The sequence below is a fragment of the Diadema setosum genome, chromosome 1 (assembly GCF_964275005.1).
Source record: "Diadema setosum chromosome 1, eeDiaSeto1, whole genome shotgun sequence".
NCBI classification, from domain to species: domain Eukaryota; kingdom Metazoa; phylum Echinodermata; class Echinoidea; order Diadematoida; family Diadematidae; genus Diadema; species Diadema setosum.
Genome location: NC_092685.1, coordinates 32,655,684 through 32,676,204, shown reverse-complemented (window position 1 = coordinate 32,676,204; position 20,521 = coordinate 32,655,684). Strand labels below are relative to the sequence as shown.

Genomic DNA, 20,521 nt, shown 5'->3' with positions numbered 1-20,521 from the left:
GCAAGTATCCCCTGAGATGAAAACAAGTGTACAAGGAATACATTTTATTGTTCTTGCACCTGTTTGACACCTGTTTTTCATGCTGACAGCATGGCACAGGGGAATAAGAATGTATTGTCTTGCAGCTTTGTGTTTCAAAACCTGTGACTTAAAGGGTGTGTACAATTCTGGTTGAGGTGAGGATTTAGCTTGTAACGTTTTGCAAGATATTCAGAAACCACTCTATGAGATGTCAAAGAGCATGCAATTCTAAGGGGTATCAAAAGTTTATTTGATGAAAATCGGTTTTGAAATGGCTGAGATATCCAAAAACAATGTGAAACAAAAAGATTCTAACAAAAGGCGTGGCCTGTTGCCTTTTATTATTATCATTTTTTTGGATATCTCAGCCAAATTCATATTTCATAAGAGGTTTCTCATTATCTCACTTCGGAATGTGCAAAACATTAATCCCTATTGTACCTCAACCAGTACTGTACAGTCCCTTTAATGCTTGTGTTGCAGATTTGCCAATCATCTTCCAAATAGTTCAAAATCACCACAAAATGAGTGTAGCAAAACTTAGCTAAATTGTTTTCTGTTAAGTACCAAATGAATAGGACCTTTAGTATGAGCTTAATACTGATGTTCTTACCTCACAAAACCTGTGGTCATAATTGTACCTTTGTCAGTATTGTTAGTTTCTGGCACATGGTTAGTTTGTTTTGTTTTGTTATTTCAAAGGTACATTGTAGATGCTTTATCAAAAAAAGACTCATATTATGTATGATCTTACACAGAGTGAGATTGTACTTTGGTCCAACTTTTTGTTAAGCGTATGTCCACATTGTGTGTAAAGTAAAACACCTCTAACAAGATATAGATATTTTTTTCAAGTGTCTTAGAAAATATCTGCCTTCTGTCAAAAAAAAAAATCATCAATTACTACGATTTACACAAAATAAAGCATATTACAATTAGATAGTGTGAATGTCAGTCATTTGATCATTAAAACTCAAGTCTCAGAAGAGATTCCCTTATTGTTAACTTACACAACTGCATATATACTCAATATGAAATCCTTCATCTTACCATCATGATATGAGATGAAACATTTTGTAACCTGATTTTTTTTTTTTTTATACAATGCTGTATATTCCCAGTCCTTTAAAAGGGACTTTAAAAGATACAGTCTTCAAACAGTGTGCCTGACTGTGTCCATTTTCCAACATGGCCAAAGGATTTCTTGTACATGGCTGTACATGGATTCAGATCTGGAAATTTTCCAGTGGAGAAGACAGAACACTTGGTTGTACAGCAGATGGCCTTGGGGATTACGTGCAAGATGAACACAGAATCGGCGTATGCTCTGTAGCATGCCAAAATTGTGTTCATTGTTGTCGCTTCTTGATTGTGTTACGGTCTAGGTGCTGATCTTGCTCCTTGAACTCGCATGCAGTATAGAGAGTTATGGAGTGCATAATTGTTGTTCAATTCCTTTTGATTGCTACCTTAAAATGATTTACATTTATTTGTATTATTGTTGTATGCCACAGCAAGGAGGTTTTTTACATGGAGTTCCAACTGGCTGTAATTATTCAAACGGTTGTCAGATTTCTATTGATGTACAAAAGAATTCCACAGGTGCACTTGTGCCTTTGAAGATCGATGTTCCAAGCCGCCGTCTTGCTGAGCAATCTGAAGATTCATTTTGAACGTTATCATTATGTTGGCCATATTTTGCTTATTTATTTATTAAATGAAATGAAATTTCACTTAATAATAAAGCATGTAAAACAAAGTCAATTCCGTTCAGAAAATTGCGCAAAAGTGTAAATCAGAGCTGTATTATGTGAAAATGTTTAATACTGTACCATCCTGGAAAGCTGGTTTTATAACTTTTCGACTTAATTTGCCCAAATGAAACTAGTATGTAATAATCTTCAAGTATAATTCTTTATTGATAGATATATCAGATTAGTGCCCGCGTATGCCCAGTCGAGTAATTTTCATCTTCATTTCAGCATTTTTTCCTCAATTTCTGTTCGCTCATCCTCGTGTCTGTACTACCTACCTTTTATAAGAAGGGATAGCGAAAAGTAATTACCATCACAAAGACATATCTTCCTTTGAAAGTGGCTGGTGATTATGCAATGAGACACGAGTCAATTCTCTTCGTATCGGCGCGGCAGATCCTGTTTGGCACATGCTTCAAACATTTTTGAGCGGCGGCTTCGAACATAGATCAAAGGGAATAACTCTGACATTGTTACTCCATCTCTTCAACCTCCTTGGCCACAGGTACCAGGTTTGAGCACTCCCTAAATGAGGCTGGCTAGGGGAAAAGCCAGGCACCCATCTGAAGGATAAGAGTGCACTGTACATGTAGACTGACATCATGGCAACCAAGGAGATGGCTGGACAGAGTGGTCTCCTGGACATTGCCACTGACAAAACAAACAAAAGAGCAAGCTATTTTGAGGTAAGAGATCATTATGATAACAAAACCTGGGAGTTGAGCATCATGATGAAAAAGTTTCATAATGATAAATACAAGGAACTACAACAGCAACAAATCATTGCCTTCTGCATTATGTTTCAGGACTGGTCAGCATTTGGCACGTCTGTGACAGTACTTTCTCTAACTGTATCGGGTGGGGGGCTCACAAAGAATGTGAGTTGATCTTTAAAGTTTCAATCAAGTTATGACCCTGGTTTCCCTATTCACTTATATAAATAAGCCTTTCAGAATCCACTTCTAAGTGTTTTCAAAATTCACAGAAAAAGTTCTTTTGTCACTATTTTGATTTGTATATTAACCTGTTCCTCCCGCAATTCTATGAGCACCTTCAGTGCCCCAAACAAGATTCTTTTTGCAGGTGAAGAGAGAATGGACAAGTTGGTATTCCACCTGTGCAAAAGTAATCAAGAAGTACATACATGTACCCCCTTTCTATGGTCAACTACATATGCCATCACACAATGGAAATATCAATTGGGTGGAAGGTATGAAAAGAGCATGGGCTGATGGCTCACAAGCAAATAGAGTCAGTGAAATAAAAAATCTGCTGAGCTCAACCTTGATCACTATGTACATCTTCATATGAGTTTTACAGCAAAACAAGCACAAACTTCATTGGAGAAAAAGCAGATAATACTGCGATACATGCAGTTTTCATACAGAGCGAAAACAGATATTGAGATAAGAAACTGTAATCTTCTTATGAAAGCTGTTTTTCTGGGCAGCAAAACACAAATTAATATGAATTTAGGCCATAAATGCAAGTACCCTTGTCTGCATTTTGGGAACCTGGTATACCAGATTCATGTAAGGAACAGGTTAGTGGCTACTTCAAAAAGTTTTCAATATTTTCATTTTCATTGTGAAATGAGAATACTAATTTAAGACCCACACAACATACCATAATTTTATGTTGATGTTTATTTAAGATATTAACTTCGAAATTCTTTTATAAACATCCCCTGGGTATCAAAGTCTCCAGAGGATATCTTGGATTCAGTGATGTTACATTGCCACTGGCCCCACCCACTCACCATGTCACTTTTCCTGTGTACATTCTACCATAAACAGTTATTGGCAGATTTCATTCAAATATGGATGTGTATCAGGGGAAAATCTAGCAGCCTATCTTTTGGTGATAGTGCCCTCAGTGTTCCAGCTTGTACAAGCAACACTGAACAGGTGAGAGTTGGGAAATACATTGACCACCAGTATGCTTGTGAGGCTCCATACAAGTTGCATAGAGGTGTACTATGGATAAGGGGAGGAATAAAGTCAGTCATTACTTGACTAATTTCATTCAAACTTGGTAGGAGGTAGCAAGTTGATGATACTTGATAGTTCCTTTCCTATAATTTTTTGGTGATACTGCCCTTTGTGTTCCAACCTTTATAGGCCACTGTGTCACATTTGTTGCGTGTCCTCCCCCAACTACAGTTCTTGTGCTGAATTTCAGTGGATTTGTGTGTGTGTGTGTGTGTGTGTGTGTGTGTGTGTGTGTGTGTGTGTGTGTGTGTGTGTGTGTTCATTCCCCCACCATGAAGTGTCACAGGAGAAATTACATGTTTTCGGGTTTTCCATCCATTCTTCCATCCATCCATCTTTCTGTCCGTCTGTCAGTCCTTCTGTCCGTAATTGATATTGTGGACAGTGTAACTGGTTGAGGTATTCAATTCTCCCTATCACATTTAGCTCTCTGAATCTGAATGCATGTGGCGCTCTATTTTTTTACCTTTATTTCTTGGGATATAAACTTCGTGTTATGAACGTGCGATGTGTAAATGTACGCTTTTATGCACATTGAATGCCAAAGTACTAGTATTCACAGATCGTATCAAATTCTGCCCTAAAATCTGTCATATAATAACTTTACATTTGATGAATGGGATTCTTCTGCGGAGTGGCCCAGTACTGGGCTGATGATGCAAAACAATGAAATTATGGAAAATGTCCATGAATGAAGGACGTGACGTGGGTAAACCGCAAAACCGGAAGTGTACGTCCCAAGAGCGATCAATCAGATTCGGTATCGCAAGGTGATATTACTTGGTCATTGGCTATATGCGATAGGGAGAATTGAAGTGAGTTTGATGGGTACGTACCTTCTAGGCCACAACGGATGCACATGAATGGTAAAGTGGAAGATGGGTAGCAACACAACAAAAGCAAAGAAAATGGCTTGTGCATGAAGACAGGTGATCATTCAAGTACGTGCAAACATCAGCGCTGCCAACATTGGAAACTAGTTGAGAGTGAGACTCCCATAGGCCAATGCTATAATTTAGGAGTCAAAATGAGTGAGATCAATAGAAATGCATGCAAATGAAATAAAGTTTAGAGTGAGAAAGGACCAAAATGACTGAGAGTTGGCAGCCCTGAAACATGTGACTACCAGCCAGAATTATCTCTGATATATTTACCAGCAGGTGACAAAAGTAGGTGCAGTAGAAGTGCAAAAATGTGTCTTTAGAATATGATACAAGTACATGTAGCAAATAGCAGTCACATTGTTCGTTCATGTGCATTTACTACAGGCAGGAAAAATGGGTCTGATAGCCCCCAGCCTGGCATTAAAACAACAAACAATCCACTTGGTAATATGCTGCACACATATGAGACATCTACAGTTGTATGCCTAATTCATGACTTGCCATTCTTTGCTTGTGTGTGGGCAATATCTTGCTGTATAGTCCTCCATTTAGATTTTTCCTTACTTCTGTATTACTGGTAATCCGTTCCATACTTAATTCTAAAAATACCCATAAGGCGCGGTCAGACTGACAAAAGATCACAAAGTTTGGGCAATTCGTACGCGCGCAAGAAAGAGTGCGCCGTCCGATGGCTAGTGATTGTGATGTAACAATGCACATCTGTACATGACAATGGCCTCGCGCTTCGGAGACACCGCCCGCAAACAGATCGAGAAGTTTCGCGAGAAGTTTCGCAGGTAGTTTGTGGTCACACTGGCAAAACTTCGAGATCTTAAAGAACGCGATCTTAAACTTCACGATCTTTTGCCAGTCTGACCGCGCCTATAGACTTAATATGCAGGCCACCAAATTCCCGTAATGATGGGTTAAAAGACACTCGATGTAGCATCCTCTTTCAGTCACCTTCTATCCTTTGTCCCAGTCCCACTCCAGGGGTAGACTGTACCTATCAGCTCTGACCTGAGTTGCAATGCATAATCCTCATCACATCGAGTGTACTGTAAAACGAGGAATGTTCGCGTGCATTTTAATTTCGCGAATTTCGCGAGCGCCAAGATTCGCGAAATTAAAATGCATGCGAAAGTTTTTGTCTACACTATATGCATTGAATGCCAGTGGCAATTCACGAAAATTTCATGCCAAGAAAAAGGCCATTGGCTCCAATTCGCGAAAATTTACTGCCGCAAATAGAACATGTTTTACAGTAGTCACTGGATACAATTTTATTTCACCTGGGTTTGATTGCATTATACAAAAAGTTTATAAGGTTGAGTGCTGTGAGCCATTTTCTGCTTATCTCTGATATTTTCTTCGGATGTTGTCCTGTGAAATAATTCTTACCGGAGGTCTTGTCAGAGCTATTTTGCACACAAAGGCTTGGCAGTACACCATCATTCTGTGTGGTATATGTAGGAAACACCCTTCTGAAGTCGCCTCTGTCAAGCTGCATTTCCAGAATCTGAAGTCACAATTTTGTGAGGGTCCATGAAAATGACAAACTAATGGCAACCCCTTTGTCACTTGGAATCCTCTAGCTGTTAAACTGATACTGCAAAGACCTAGTGTGACTTGGAAATAACTGTTTGAGCTGTATGTCAACAAAATGCTCTAGATCTACAGTAGACCAAAATGGTCTTTATTTTTCTAGGGCTAACTCTCCTCCAGATCAAATTTGGCATTTGTTAAAGGGGACACATTTCTCATCAGATATTTGTGCAAAAAATAGAGCCTTTGGTAAAATTCATCTTACTGAAGAAATTGCAACAAAAGTGACACACAAAAGGTAAGTAAATAAAGTTCCTTTCCCAGCCTTGGAAACTACATCATATGTGTGCTAAGGGATATTGAAACATATGTGTATTCCAAAAAGATGTATTGCCAAATGCCATGCATCATATATAGTCCATTAGCAGTGTGCCCATCATGGCCCCAGCTTCAGCTTGCCACATGACAGCTTGCAGTCCAAAGCTAGAACAGTAGATGTATTACAGAACAACTGGCAAATGATGATGATACATGGAAAAAAAATAGTGTTTAGTATATTCTAACACCAGCAACTGACAGGATGATGAATAAAACTAAAAAGAAGTTTCTTGAGCTACTAGCTGGAAGGGATCATTTCATTAAAACAGTTAATGAAATGATAACTTTTGCTGCAATTGTTCACAGGTTTATCAAAGTAAATTTGCACCCAAAAGTGAGATTAAAAAAACAAACGAAGATGAATTGTCATCGAATAATACATTCTGGTACACATAGATGTGGACTTAGCTTGTTGCTAATATCCATGCTATAGTGTCGTGTGTAGGCCCATGTATTTATTGAGCTTTATTTTAAAAAGTGTCTGGTGTACATGCTGGTGACTCAATGGTTAACCTCTGGAATAATCCTGACTTATCCTGATTAAGTTATGGCCACAGAGTGCTGGACTAAGTTGTCTTTCAGTAAACGGTCAGCAGTAATAGTCCTGATTCTTGTGACCCCTCCATCAGCACACACTAGCAATTGGCAATTGAGAAGAGTATCATTCTATTCTAAAAGGTGAAATGAAATCAGCTTAATACAGTGTTGGTACGTGGGGTTGTTTTCATGGAAATGATCAGTCATTTGTAATGCATTCTCTAAAAATTACTGTTGAAATGTTTATTGTCATTGTAATAACATAATGTTGCTCATGGACTGTTCCTAAACAACTGATTGCTAGAATTCAATGCCATAGCAATAATCCCTAATCGATCCCTGTGGAAAATTTTCAATGGAGACAATAAAGAAATACCAAAGTTATCAAAAGTGCTTGGGAAATATACCACAATAAGTATTAAAGGACAAGTTCACCTTCATTAACATAAGGATTGAGAGAATGTAGCAATATTAGTAGAACACATCATTGAAAGTTTAAGGAAAATCGGACAATCCGTTCAAAAGTTAGGTATTTTTGAAGTTTTTGTGCAGTCACCGCTGGATGAGAAAACTACTGCAGTGTATGATGTCACATGCGTACAACAGCATAAGGAAAATATAAAGAGAATTTCACAAAATTTCATCTTTTGAAAAAAAGTACACATTCCCTTGACTCATTACTGACATATGTTATGGGTAATATTATTCCCATTGCCTTTTGAAAGAGGCAAGTCAAGTGCTCTTTTATTATGCAAAAAAAGTGAAAATATGTTGAATTTTCTCTACATTTTCTTTATACTGTTGTACTCATATGACATCACGAGCCTTAGTAGTCTCCTCATCCAGCGGTTCCAACACAGTATTTTAAAAATTCATAACTTTTGCATCAATTGTCCAATTTTCCTCAAACTTTCACTGATGTGTTCTACTAATATTGCTGCATTCTCTAAATCCTTATGTTTATGAAGGTGAACTTGTCCTTTAAGTGGTACAAAATACCAATTATTTAGTTTTTAATGAAATCACTGTGATCAAGTTGCATTTTATTGTATGTACAGTTGTCTGCAACATTATTCATACCCCTGGTTTTTTTTTTTCCATTTATGCCTGGAATTTCTAATAACTAATAAATTTACAGTGACACTTGGGCATCTGTTTGATAAATTAGGTGGTCATATTAAAAATCATTACATCTCCAGTTCATATCATTAGCGTAACAAAAAATGTAAGGATATTCATTTTAAAGGCTTTATGGACTTTATCCCAACTCAGACATTAGTCATCAATATTGATCACAAGCCATTTGTTTGTCATAACAGCATTTAGTGCACTGGATTTCACATTGGCCCGAATTCACGAAGGTGGTACAAACGAAACCATGGTTTAAACCGTGCATGGACAAAAACCATGTAGCGCCAAGTGTCGCACGAAATATTTCGTTATGAAATTGGTCATTTCGTCGACAAAATGACCGTTTCGTTCACAAAATTATCATTCCGTGGACGAAATGTTCATTTAGTTACAAAATGTCATTTTGTTACAAAATAATAATTTCATCGACGAAATATTCCATGCGACACTTGGCCCTCCATAGTTTTTGTCCATGGTTTAAACCATGGTTTCATTTGTACCACCTTCGTGAATTCGGGCCTGTGTGTCCAGCGAGTATTGTTACATTCAAACAAAATATAAAATAATTGAGGACCGCCAAAAATCCTGAAATCTCCATGTTTGTATTTTTTATGCAAATGAAGTCAAACCAAATGATTTGTAGATGACCACCTGCTACATCAAAGTCATACCGAAATATGATTACTCTTATCATTCAGTTATCAGAAGTTCAAGGGTATGAATGATTTTGTAGGCAACTGTATATTTTATTTTATTTTATTTTATTTTATTTTATGTTATTCTACTAGTTTTTTTTTTCTTTTGCTTCTGTGTCTGTGACTTTATGTAGGCAATGTGATATTGGGTAACATGTGGAGGTATATCCATAGTCTGGGACAAGTGTTTTTCAAGCATTCACATGATTTAATATTCAGTACTTGTCTAGCACTCTGTTTGAAATGAGGTTACATTCCTTACAGTGTACTGAGGCTGAAAACGCATGTGATTTGAAATAGTGTTGACTTAATACTGAGATTAAACAGGAGCATTTGGCATTTTATGAATGTTTGCTACACCATGCAAATTTACTATGTGATCATAATTAGATGAACGTATGTATCCCCATACTAACTGTTCTTGTTACAAAGTTGTTTTGTTTTGTTTTTAGGGCAAGTTCACCTTCATATGTGGATTGAGTGAATGCAGCAATAACAGTAGAACGCATTGATCAGTAAAGTTTTTGAAATTTCAGACAATCCGTTAAAAAGTCATGAAATTTTGAAGTGCCGACATTCTCATTGCTGGATGAGGAGACTACTACAGTTTGTGATGTCACATGCGTAGAACAATGTAAGGAAAATATAAAAAGAATTCCACAAAATTTCTCTTTTTTTTTTTAAAGCACAAATTCCTTTGACTTCATACTGACATATGGAAGCGTAACATCATTACCTCTACCAAGGAAGGAAGTTGTGTTTTCATCAGCATTTGTTTGTTTGTTTGTCTATGTGCAAGATACCTCAAAAAGTTGTGAACAGATTTGAATGAAACATGCAGGAACACTTGATAATGACGCAAGGAACAGATGATTAAATTTTGGTAGTGATCCAGGAATTTTCATTGATTTTTGAAGGATCTTTGATCTTTTGGCAGGTAGGGTCAATGAACTTAGGAGTGCAAGCAGTGCGTACTGGAGGGTTGCATATGTGCACTAAAGCGTACATGCTCTGCTTGACCGATGTGCGAGCTGCCATGTAGCTGGAGCTGATGACGTAGACAAACGGCCTCTGTATTGGGGAAATTGGGAAATTTTCAGCATGTGAGTAGGGGTGAAAATGAGCTGCTTGATGGAGGTCTGAGCCTTCAGAGTGCTTTTCTAGTTACCCTTGCCTTCTGAAAGAGGCAAGTAGAGGGCTATTTTATTATTCGAGAAGAGTGAAAATATGTTGATTTTATTTTTTTTTTTCTTTATGTCATTGTACACATGTGGCATCACAAACTGCAGTGGTCTTCTCTTCCAGCAGTGACAGCACTGAAATTTCATAAATTCATAACTTTTGAGTAGATTGTCAGATTTTCCTCAAATTTTCACTTATAAATCTGTTCTACTAATATTACTGCATTCACTCAATCCACATGTGTTTTACATAATGTTTGAGGGTGAACTTGTCCTTTAACTCGTAAGATCTGAAATATCAACTGCACATGCAGGCCGAAACAGTCATAAAGTTGTGTGGCAGAGCCAAGAGGTTGAAAGGAAGACGAAGAAATGATACAGGGAAACTTCCCCAATGGGGAACGAAGGCAAGCTTGGGTACAGACAGAATGAAAGAGGGACTGTGTGAAAGAGGAAGGTGAAGTACTGAGAGAGGAAGCACAGCAGGGAACACAATACTCATTACTGTTGGCAAGCATGCTCATTTTCTGATGAAGCATTAAATAGTTGCTCAAACAACCTGTCAGAGGCTAAACTGAAGACCTTCTCACTTTTCATGCTACAAGGAACATGCACTGATTAAAGGATTGTTTCTTGGCTTGGCCTGGCACAATGCAGTGTGATTAACAATTTGTGATTTGTAATGTATTACAGAATATGTGTAAGGACACCCATGAATTAACATAAGGGGCTGGCCATTGTGACATACACTGTAACAGGCCTCGAATTAACCGACGGCCACCGACGGCCATGGCCGTCGGTGCCCCTCTCGTTGGCCGCAATGCCCTTTCTTCCGTGATCAAAGTTACGGCCAAAAAAAAATGTGCCCTTTTTCTTGTGGCCGTGGTGCCCTTTTAGAATGAAAGATCTTGTTTATGACGCATAATATGCCCTTTCTCAAAGTCTACACTTCAATAAGCTTGAACAAATTTCCTCATCTCAAATATCATACCTTCTGTTCAGTTCACTCGCGTCCCAATATTATCTGATTCAAACTCAACGAGACAACGTGTACGTTCACTTGTACGTACTTATACGTACGTACGGTACGGCCGACCAGCTTTAACCGTTCCGACTGCCTCCGAGTCCGCAGCGCAGCGGCCATAGAGTTACTAGCTAGGTAGTGTATTCGTAGTGTGCCCGCGCGTACGTACGGAAGTACGTTGATGGTGTCTGTACGTCGAGTGTCGCAATCAGCGGTTGAGCGCGTTGGGTGGGTACAGTATGTGCATGCGTGTGTTACTGTGGGATGCGGCTATCGTCTGGAGCAAGTTAGTGGTCGCAAGCCATGTGCCAGGCATGTCGGACGGCTACGAGAATTGCCATCTCTCTCGCTCTGCGTTCATGCCGGCATGTTCAAAAATGTGATTGAGGGCACGCATGCGAAAAAAAAGTGAAATGAAATGTAAAAAAAAAAATTGTGCAGATACCCCACCCCCGTAACACTGTATGTGAACACGGGTTGGCTGGTTAGTTGAAAGTGTTCCTCAAAGTGCGCTTTTTGTTCCTCAAAGTGCCCTTTTTGTTCCTCAAAGTGCCCTTTTGTTCCTCAAAGTGCCCTTTTTGTTCCTCAAAGTGCCCTTTTTGTTCCTCAAAGTGCCCTTTTGTTCCTCAAAGTGCCCTTTTTGTTCCTCAAAGTGCCCTTTTTGTTCCTGAAAGTGCCCTTTTTGTTCCTCAAAGTGCCATTTTCGTTCCTCAAAGTGCCCTTTTTGTTCCTCAAAGTAACCTTTTCGTTCCCCAAAGTGCCCTTTTTGTTCCTCAAAGTGCCCGTTTCGTTCCTGAAAGTGCCCTTTTTGTTCCTGAAAGTGCCCTTTTTGTTCCTGAAAGTGCCCTTTTTGTTCCTCAAAGTGCCCTTTTTGTTCCTCAAAGTGCCCTTTTTGTTCCTCAAAGTGCCCTTTTTGTTCTTAAAACTGCCCCTTAGGAAAAAGTGTGCCCCCCTTTACAGGAAAAAGGGGCACCTTCAAAGAAAAAAGGGCACATTTAGTTGATCCTCCAAAAGGTGGAGGGGCACTGTGTACCCCTGCCCCCCCCCCCCCCCCCCCCCCCCCCCCCCCCCGGAGAGCTGCCCCTGTGCTCCTTCCAGGCCCTTTTTGTACTTTCAGTTGCCCTTTCTAGTGTAAAATCGGTCCCATTCTCCTAAAAAGGGGCATATTCCAGAAAAGGGGGCACATTTTGATGGTGTGCAAAAAGTATGGGGGGGGGGGGGGTATGTGCCCCCTGCCCCTGTTTTTGTAAATCCGAATATTCTAACGTTGATTATTCCGAAGCGGTATTAAAACCAGGGCCCTTTCTTAAAAGATTTTATTACAATGCAACTAATGATGCAACTCAAAAAATCAAATGCAGGTGATATCAAATCACACGCAACTTTTGCATTTAAACGCAATTGCGTTGCTGAAAAGACTTGCGTTTGATAATCATATGAAACTAGAAAATAATTGTTACGAACCTGAAACTCAATTGCGTTTAAACGCAACTCTAAAAATCAAATGCAAGTCCATCAAATCACACGCAACGATGTATTTAAACACAAGAGCGTTGCAGAGAAGACTTGCGGTTTTTGTACGAAACTAGAAACTGCGTTTAAATAAATCTCTATAAATCTATACGGAAATGACGGAAGTGCGTTATTGTTGAAAAGACTTGCATTATTTTTTTCATTTTGTAAGCAAAATTAAAAATTAAACGCAACTCTGAAAATCAAATGCAAGTCCATCAAAACACATGGCACGCTAAAAAGACTTGCGTTTGATAATCACACGAAACTAGAAAATTTTAGGAAACTTAAACTCAATTGCGTTTAAACGCAACACTAAAAATCAAATGCAAGTCCATCAAATCGCACGGAACGCTGAAAGACTTGCGTTTGATAATCATACGAAACTAGAAAATTGTAGGGAACTTTTTTTTTTTTAACTCAATTGCGTTTAAACGCAACTCTAAATCAAATGCAAGTCCATCATATCACACGTAACGCGTAAAACGCAAGTGCGTTGCAGAGAAGACTTGCGGTTTTTGTACGAAACTATAAGAAACTGTGTTTAAACGCATCTCTAAACATCTACGGGAGTGTGTTATTGTTTAAAAGACTTGCATTATTTTTTATTTCGTAAACAAAATTACAAATTAAATGCAACTGTATGCAAATTGTAGGGAACTTTTTTTTTAACTCGCGTTTAAACGCAACTCTGAAAATCAAATGCAAGGCCATCAAAACACATGGCACACTGAAAGACTTGCGTTTGCTAATCAGACGAAACTAGAAAATTGTAGAAAACTTAAACTCAATTGCGTTTAAACGCAACACTAAAAATCAAATACAAGTCCATCAAATCACACGGAACGCTGAAGACTTGCGTTTGATAATCACACGATACTAGAAAATTGAAGGGAACTTTTTTTTTAACTCAATTGCGTTTAAACGCAACTCTAAAAATTAAATGCAAGTCCATCAAATCACGTAACACTGTATTCAAACGTAAGAGCGTTGCAGAGAAGACTTGCGGTTTTTGTACGAAACTATAAGAAATTGCGTTTAAACGCATCTCTAAACATCTACGGAAGTGTGTTATTGTTTAAAACACTTATCGTAAGCAAAATTAAAAATTAAACGCAATTCTGAAAATCAAATACAAGTCCATCAAATCACACGGAACGCTGAAAAGACTTGCGTTTGATAATAACACAAAACTAGAAAATTGTATGAAATTTAAACTCAATTGCGTTTAAACGCAACTCTAAAAATCAAATGCAAATCTGTTTTTAAAACGCAAGAGCGTTGCAGAAAAGACTTGCGGTTCTTGTCCGAAACTAGAAACTGCGTTTAAACGCATAAAAATGTACGGAAGTGCGTTATTGTTGAAAAGGCTCGCATTATTTTTTATTTCGTAACGGAACTTTCGCCGTGACCGAACTTAGTCTGCACTTGCAGAGGAAAGACATCGCAACATTTACACGTTTCAAACTACCGAAACGCATGCTGCTTCACAAAATGTCAATGAAAAAAATGATAACGAATTATTGTTAAAGTTCGCTATGCCGAAGTTTTAAATCTCAGTCCAAAGTTAAATTAGTCCGACAATGGTAAGAGGTTTGTTTTTACGAAGGTTATAGTAGTCCGAAAGATGTCGTTTTTGGATGAACAAACTTTTCTTCTTCTTATTTCAGACAGGCCCGCGCCGTACAGAGCGGTAGTTATAATGTTGCGAATCGGAGCGCGAGAACATTTTGTTTATGGCAATACAAATTTAAGCAGAACAAACATGGCGACTTGGGGAAGGAAAATCACACATATTTCAACTCAGTCGGCACTGAAAAATAATCTCGACAGAATCATGCGAAATCACACGCATATCTTCCCAGCAACGCACTTGAATTTAAATCGCAAAGTTTAATTCAATTTTGGGGAATTTGCCTTTGATGTTTCAAATCAAGTTTAAAACGTTAAGTGTCTAGAAACGGGCCTAGGTTTCCGATCCCGCTCTCTCAAAATCTCTCTAGAGATTTGGGAATTGTGCGTTGTCGTTACTAACCCGCGCAAGATTTATGCATGAACGAAAACATTATTGTTGCTCATGTCAGTAGGCATGTTTTGGCGGCAAAAGGAGTAAGATATATGGGTAGCGATCCGCATCGTGATCCAAATCTTACTCTGTACAGAGGAAATTAATTTTCATTTATAAGTCGACAAAATGTCGACTTACGCGTAAGTCGACATTCGCGTAAGTCGACGTGTTTTGCTCAGTCCCGATTATGTCGACTTACGCGAGGTTGACTGTATATATATTATGTATTTGGGGGGGGGGGGGAGGGGGGGTTGTTGTTAGAATATGAAAAAAAAAACATAAAATTCTTGCAACGTCGCAAAAATCACCCTTTAAAAAAACACCCAACATGCCCTTTTCAATGTGGCCTTGGTGCCCCTCTGACTGACCTAAGTGCCCTTTCATGGCTGGCCTCATGGAAAAAGTGCCCTTTTCTAAATGGCCTTGCCCCTCCAAAATCCTATTTCAAGGCCTGCTGTAACTGGTAGCATGTCAGAGTATGGTGTACGACATTACTCCGTTAGTGCAACTCCTTTGTGCTTACTGTGCAATCCTACTTACACTTTGTACATCTTTATTATTTCTCATAGATGGAGTGAACTGAATACTGTATACACCATATATTTTGTGGGGATTTTATTTTCATGAATTTCTCAAGGGGTTTGAAAAATCAATATCATGTTGGACTGATCTTTACATCGTGATGCAAAGTGCAATGATTGGTGACAATCTGGTGTTCGCATATACAATAATTATCCATTATGTTTTGGGGTGTTTTTTTTTTCCCCATCACTTTAATACTTTTATGCCAATAATTGATTTTAAAACATTTCTGATTAGGGGTGGGTATTGGACCTGATATGATCCTATACTTTCATTTTAAGTGCTATTGATGGAATCATGATCTGTCTGTCTTCTCAGTCCCAACAGTGGTAGAAAATTTTTACTCTTTGTCTGGGATGGTTCTTATCAATGATCATTTACTTATCAATATGTGTGTGTACATGTAGGCTGCGTTCCAATACAGCGTTGGTTACAAATCAGAGCAACAGGTAAGAACAATTAATACAATGGATTTCAAAATCTTTGAAGCATTTGTCTTTCTGCATCATAGAAAAAAATAAGCACACATGACCCTGCACACTAAATTCAGAAAAAGTTGTACAGACAGTGTAGGCTGATTTGTCTAGTAGGGATGATAATATGTAATTTGGATGAACTCCATTGATTTGAGGTTTTCAGTGTCTTCTAACAATCGAGTTCCCCTTCTATCCAAGTTGAAGCTCAGAAGCATGAGACAAAACACATGTTCATTGTAGTGGTTTTTGTGGACTATTCTTTTTTTTTTTTCCTGCCTCAGGTGGTTTCATTCATTTTCTACATATATAAAGTGGTATGCAAGTGTACATGCAAATCCTAACAAACTATAAAAGCACATTTAGCTCTGCCTTTAAACTGTATCTGTATACAAAAATTTAATGCTGTGGCATTGTAGTTTATTGTATTGGTAATATCCATGAGAAATCTGAGAGTGTGAGGTTGCTCCCATACAGAGATCTTGAATTAAAAAGATCAGTCCCCAAACACCTAAAATTACAGGTGCCATGATCTATTGTAAGGGTTATTTGTATTTCTTAGCTGGCAATCTCTTCTGTCAGAATTTGATCTTTAATAATGCGATCATTCATGTTCAAGCGAATTCAATGATCATCGAGATCAACATTCAAAAAGCTTACTGATTCAATTTAATTTCATCAGCATTCTACAAGCGTATTTCATGATTTTTCATCTGAACATTTAAAAAGTGCATTCAAATTTATGTTGCAGGCGAAACACATTCAAATTCACATCAGCACTGCCATGATGAACATGAAGGAATTCACTTTCACAAAAAGGCAATCATTTACAGCATGTGGGCAGTGCTTTTCATTACTGCTACAATCGTGTATTTTCCATGTAGTAACTCATCTCAATCTGTTTGAACAGGTATCTTTGACTTATACTGAAATTGTTAATTCCTTTGACAAACCGTCATCTGAAGCAACAACTTTCATAATTTATGTATACATGCAACAACTTTCATGCACATACATGCGTGCATTTATATTCATTTATAAGAAATTTGAGATGTACAGTATATAACCATTCAGTGTTATTATTATATATAACACTTATGGATAATGAATTAAGTGAAACTAGAAGAAAGAACAGAAAGAAGAGAATTGAAATAAAGATAAAAATTGAGATGGGAATTTGATGTGTATAAATGCAGTACTGGTCCCATAAAACAGAGCTTGTGTATGTTGATTGAATTCCAATGTTTATAAAGTTTGAATTTGTGTGCCTATAAATGAAATTGAATTTTGGGACAAAATTGAATGTCTATTCAGCTGGCACAAAATTGAATGCAAACTTTGCATTGTTCAATTGAATTAAATTAAATGACAATCAATCTAAAAGGAATGATATGAGAGCAGAATATTGACATAAATTGCGTGAATTTGAGAGCGTCCTCAATTAAAATGCAAATCTAATGAAATTGGGCAGGAATAACCTATATTAACCCGTCGAGGACGAGTCCCGAGTATACTCGGGCAAGTGTCTATGGGAAATGCATGTTGTAGCAAAATCAAACCGTCCTCAACTGGTTAAAAAAAAAATAATAATATCTGGTATCTTGCTGCTACGTGCTTTACATTTGCATTGAATGAAGTGGAACATGTTGGATCAAACTGGGTGAAGCTTCCATCTACAGTGTATTTTTGGTATGTGTGGGTATACACTACAGAACAGCTAGTACCTCAAAGATCACACTCTGCTGGCATTGTATTTTCATTAAAAAGGAAATCAGCTTTTCCTGTGTTGGCATCTCTCTCTGTCATTTCAATATCTAAATCCATCTACAATGGGGAGTATTGAAAGATGAATGGTGTTGTGCATGAAAACTATGGAATGAGGAAGTTGAATGCTTCTTTTGTTTTGATATTTTTTTTTGCTGAAGGTATTAATATTTCTAGACTCTTTGACAGCTTGTTTGTGTAAGTGGGAAGTTATCAATCCAGGGTAGGAGTATGATGGATTCGAGGCATGTAACTAGTGCCAACTCACATGCCCAAATTAGTCTGGTAGTACCCAGGCAACTTTACACTACCAACGTTACCCAATACACAGGTGAAATATGGGTCACAGGAAGTTGGATAAGGACATATTTAGTGTCAACTCGCCACCCTGAATTAGTGCATGAGCTCATCATCACCAGCCCCGTGGTAGAATGGGAAGTGGAAGCTGTTTAGTACCTCGGATGGATTCATAGTTGTTGTTTTTTTCTAATGGGGGGGGGGGTTGGGGTTGGTAATGGTTGCTGAGTGAATCCGCTTTTGGTCTGACAAGCTTTCCCATCAGACACCATGACTCCAGGAGTGATATTACTCATATCTATGGGTAGTGGCAGAGGAGGATCACTTAATCCTAGGATAGTCTGGCCATGAAGAGAACCTGTGAGCAATACATCAAGTACTTTGCACACATAGAGGACATACAATATGCCATGGACTGAAGGTGTTCAAACTGGGAATGATGATTGACACCCATGGCTCAATTGTGAAATGATCCTGCATTAAGTTTTGCATTTCATAGCCCTTGCTGGTCCTCTGTCAAACTGTGGAAGTGATTGCAGAGTTCAAGTATGCAGTTATGCAGACGTGCATTGGCTGTATGTAGCACACATTGTTTACTGGAAAGCAAAGGGCCATCACTACTTGCTGGAATATTTAGGTAATTGACATTTTCTACTGTATCCTGTGGAACTTCCAAGACAATCACAAAATTTGCTCTGCAATTTTCTCTTTTCATGCCAACATGGACAGAAAGTGAGATCAGCACTCATGATTCTTGGACCTACAAGTTTTCTACATGACTGTGATGATGTCAGTTCTAAATTTTTAGACTGAGTTTGAATTACAGATGTTATGCAATCTCTGAAGCTGTCTGAACACTGAACATAATATCCTGATGAGGATGCTTCTTGTATCAATGCTGTGAATGCATTTTACATTGGAATAAAATGCTTCCTCTCTGTCCATTCCAGGAAAGTATAGCTAGTGAGCTGAAACTTTAACTTGAAGCTATTGAGTGTCATCTTGAGCAATGTTTGACAGGACATTATCTCATCAATGTGCTGGTGCCACCAAACTTGTGATTCAGAGCAGTATGTTGAGGGGAAAATAGTCTCACCAGTCGAGTGTCACCCAGGACAAGGCCTGGCTTGTAACTGACTCAACTCTGCATACTGTTAGGAATTTTCCCCATCTGATGTATCACCTTGGCAACTGATGAAGAATCAGTGTCACAAAATTTGTGTCACTCCTCTGGTATTTACAAGCGTAGGTGACACAGTCTCATAGAGCAAGGAGAATTTCTGTGACCATGAGCAGTGAATCATAGAGAAACTGGCACTTTCAATTCTTTCAGTTGAGATCCTTTCAGCAGTGAGATGGCTTAGCAGGCTGCCTTGAAACAGTACCACTTGATCTTGAAAGCTAAGCTTAAAGATCATTATGTACACTGGACAGTCAGATCAAGAGTAGATCATCATCTAGCTGCTTGAGGTGGATAATGGATCAGTTCAAAATTACTCTGTGTGGACATCATAGAGTCATTCTGGCCTATAGATCTGTTCGTGACAAAATTCCTATGCCATACCTGCACACTCTTCATTAAAAATACTGTGATTCAGAGCATAGTTCCCCTGTGCTGTATCTGATCATGTCTACATTGGTCAACTAAAGAAGCAGGAGAGCAAGAGAAACGGGGCATTTTGCTGTAATTCTTATTTTTGCTGCAAATAATGTGTGTGAACTCCGTGGCTATGACTTGAGCAGCGTAGTACTTACATCATGTTTCATTACATGTGATTTTCATTGGAAAGTGCTACCTGTACCCTTGGACCCATCAACAGTTGTCTTCTCCTTGCTACAGTGCATTTTGCAGATGATAACACGAGTGGAAACATGCAGTGTTTGTAGATGGACATTTAATTTCCAATGTGTCTGAATTTTATATGTGCCAGTGGACATGATAGTGAGAGTCCTTCGAGTGAACCCAGTGTTCATGGGATAAGAATGGCTTTGAAGACTACGCTTCCCACGATGGCCTCAAAGAAAAGTACCTTTAAGTGGCCAGAGAGTGACCACCACTTTTTGAGCCGGATTCAGTCTCTGGAAAATGTATGTAAACTCACTTATTACCTGTGTGTAATTTCATTCATAAGCAAAAGTTATATCATACAGTTGTGTAATTCAAGGATGCAGCTACTCAGTAAGCTATTGCACTTGAGGAAAAACCTTGGCAGTATTACTGTAAAACCAGAGACATGCACAGCATGAAACTTTAGCGAATTGGAACTGACAGTCTTTTTTGTGGCATGAAACATTTGCGAATTGCCACTGGAATTCAATGCATTGAGTGCAGACAAAATTCTTTGTGTGCACTCTACTTTTGCAAATTTTGCGAATTTTGGCTTGCAAAGTTTGCCAAAGTTTCACATTACAAAAAGTCTACATGCGAACGGTGACAAACAGATAATGAGCTATGACATAGATCCGTCATTTGCGTACCACCTATCACAGTGCATTGAGCATTAAAGAATAATACATATTCATGATGCAATCACGCGCCACAAATGCTACGTTGAGCTTATGTATTAATGAAATCTAAATAGTAATAAAGAAGCGTGCACCTATTGTCACGTCACGAATTTGCATACGTGCTAAGTCACGATCACGCGTTGACCCGATGCGACCTCGTAAGGCCAATGACATTT

General features: G+C 38.4%; 1 protein-coding gene across 1 annotated transcript in view; it reads left to right on the top strand.

The window, feature by feature from the left end:
- LOC140229884 (uncharacterized) overlaps nucleotides 1-20,521 on the top strand; it is a 100,557-nt gene that overhangs the window by 15,207 nt on the left and 64,829 nt on the right. Inside the window, exon 2 of the mRNA XM_072310092.1 lies at nucleotides 2,281-2,461. Within this exon, the coding sequence (XP_072166193.1) occupies nucleotides 2,378-2,461 (84 nt within the window). The 5' untranslated portion in view covers nucleotides 2,281-2,377. The remainder of the gene's footprint in view (nucleotides 1-2,280; nucleotides 2,462-20,521) is intronic.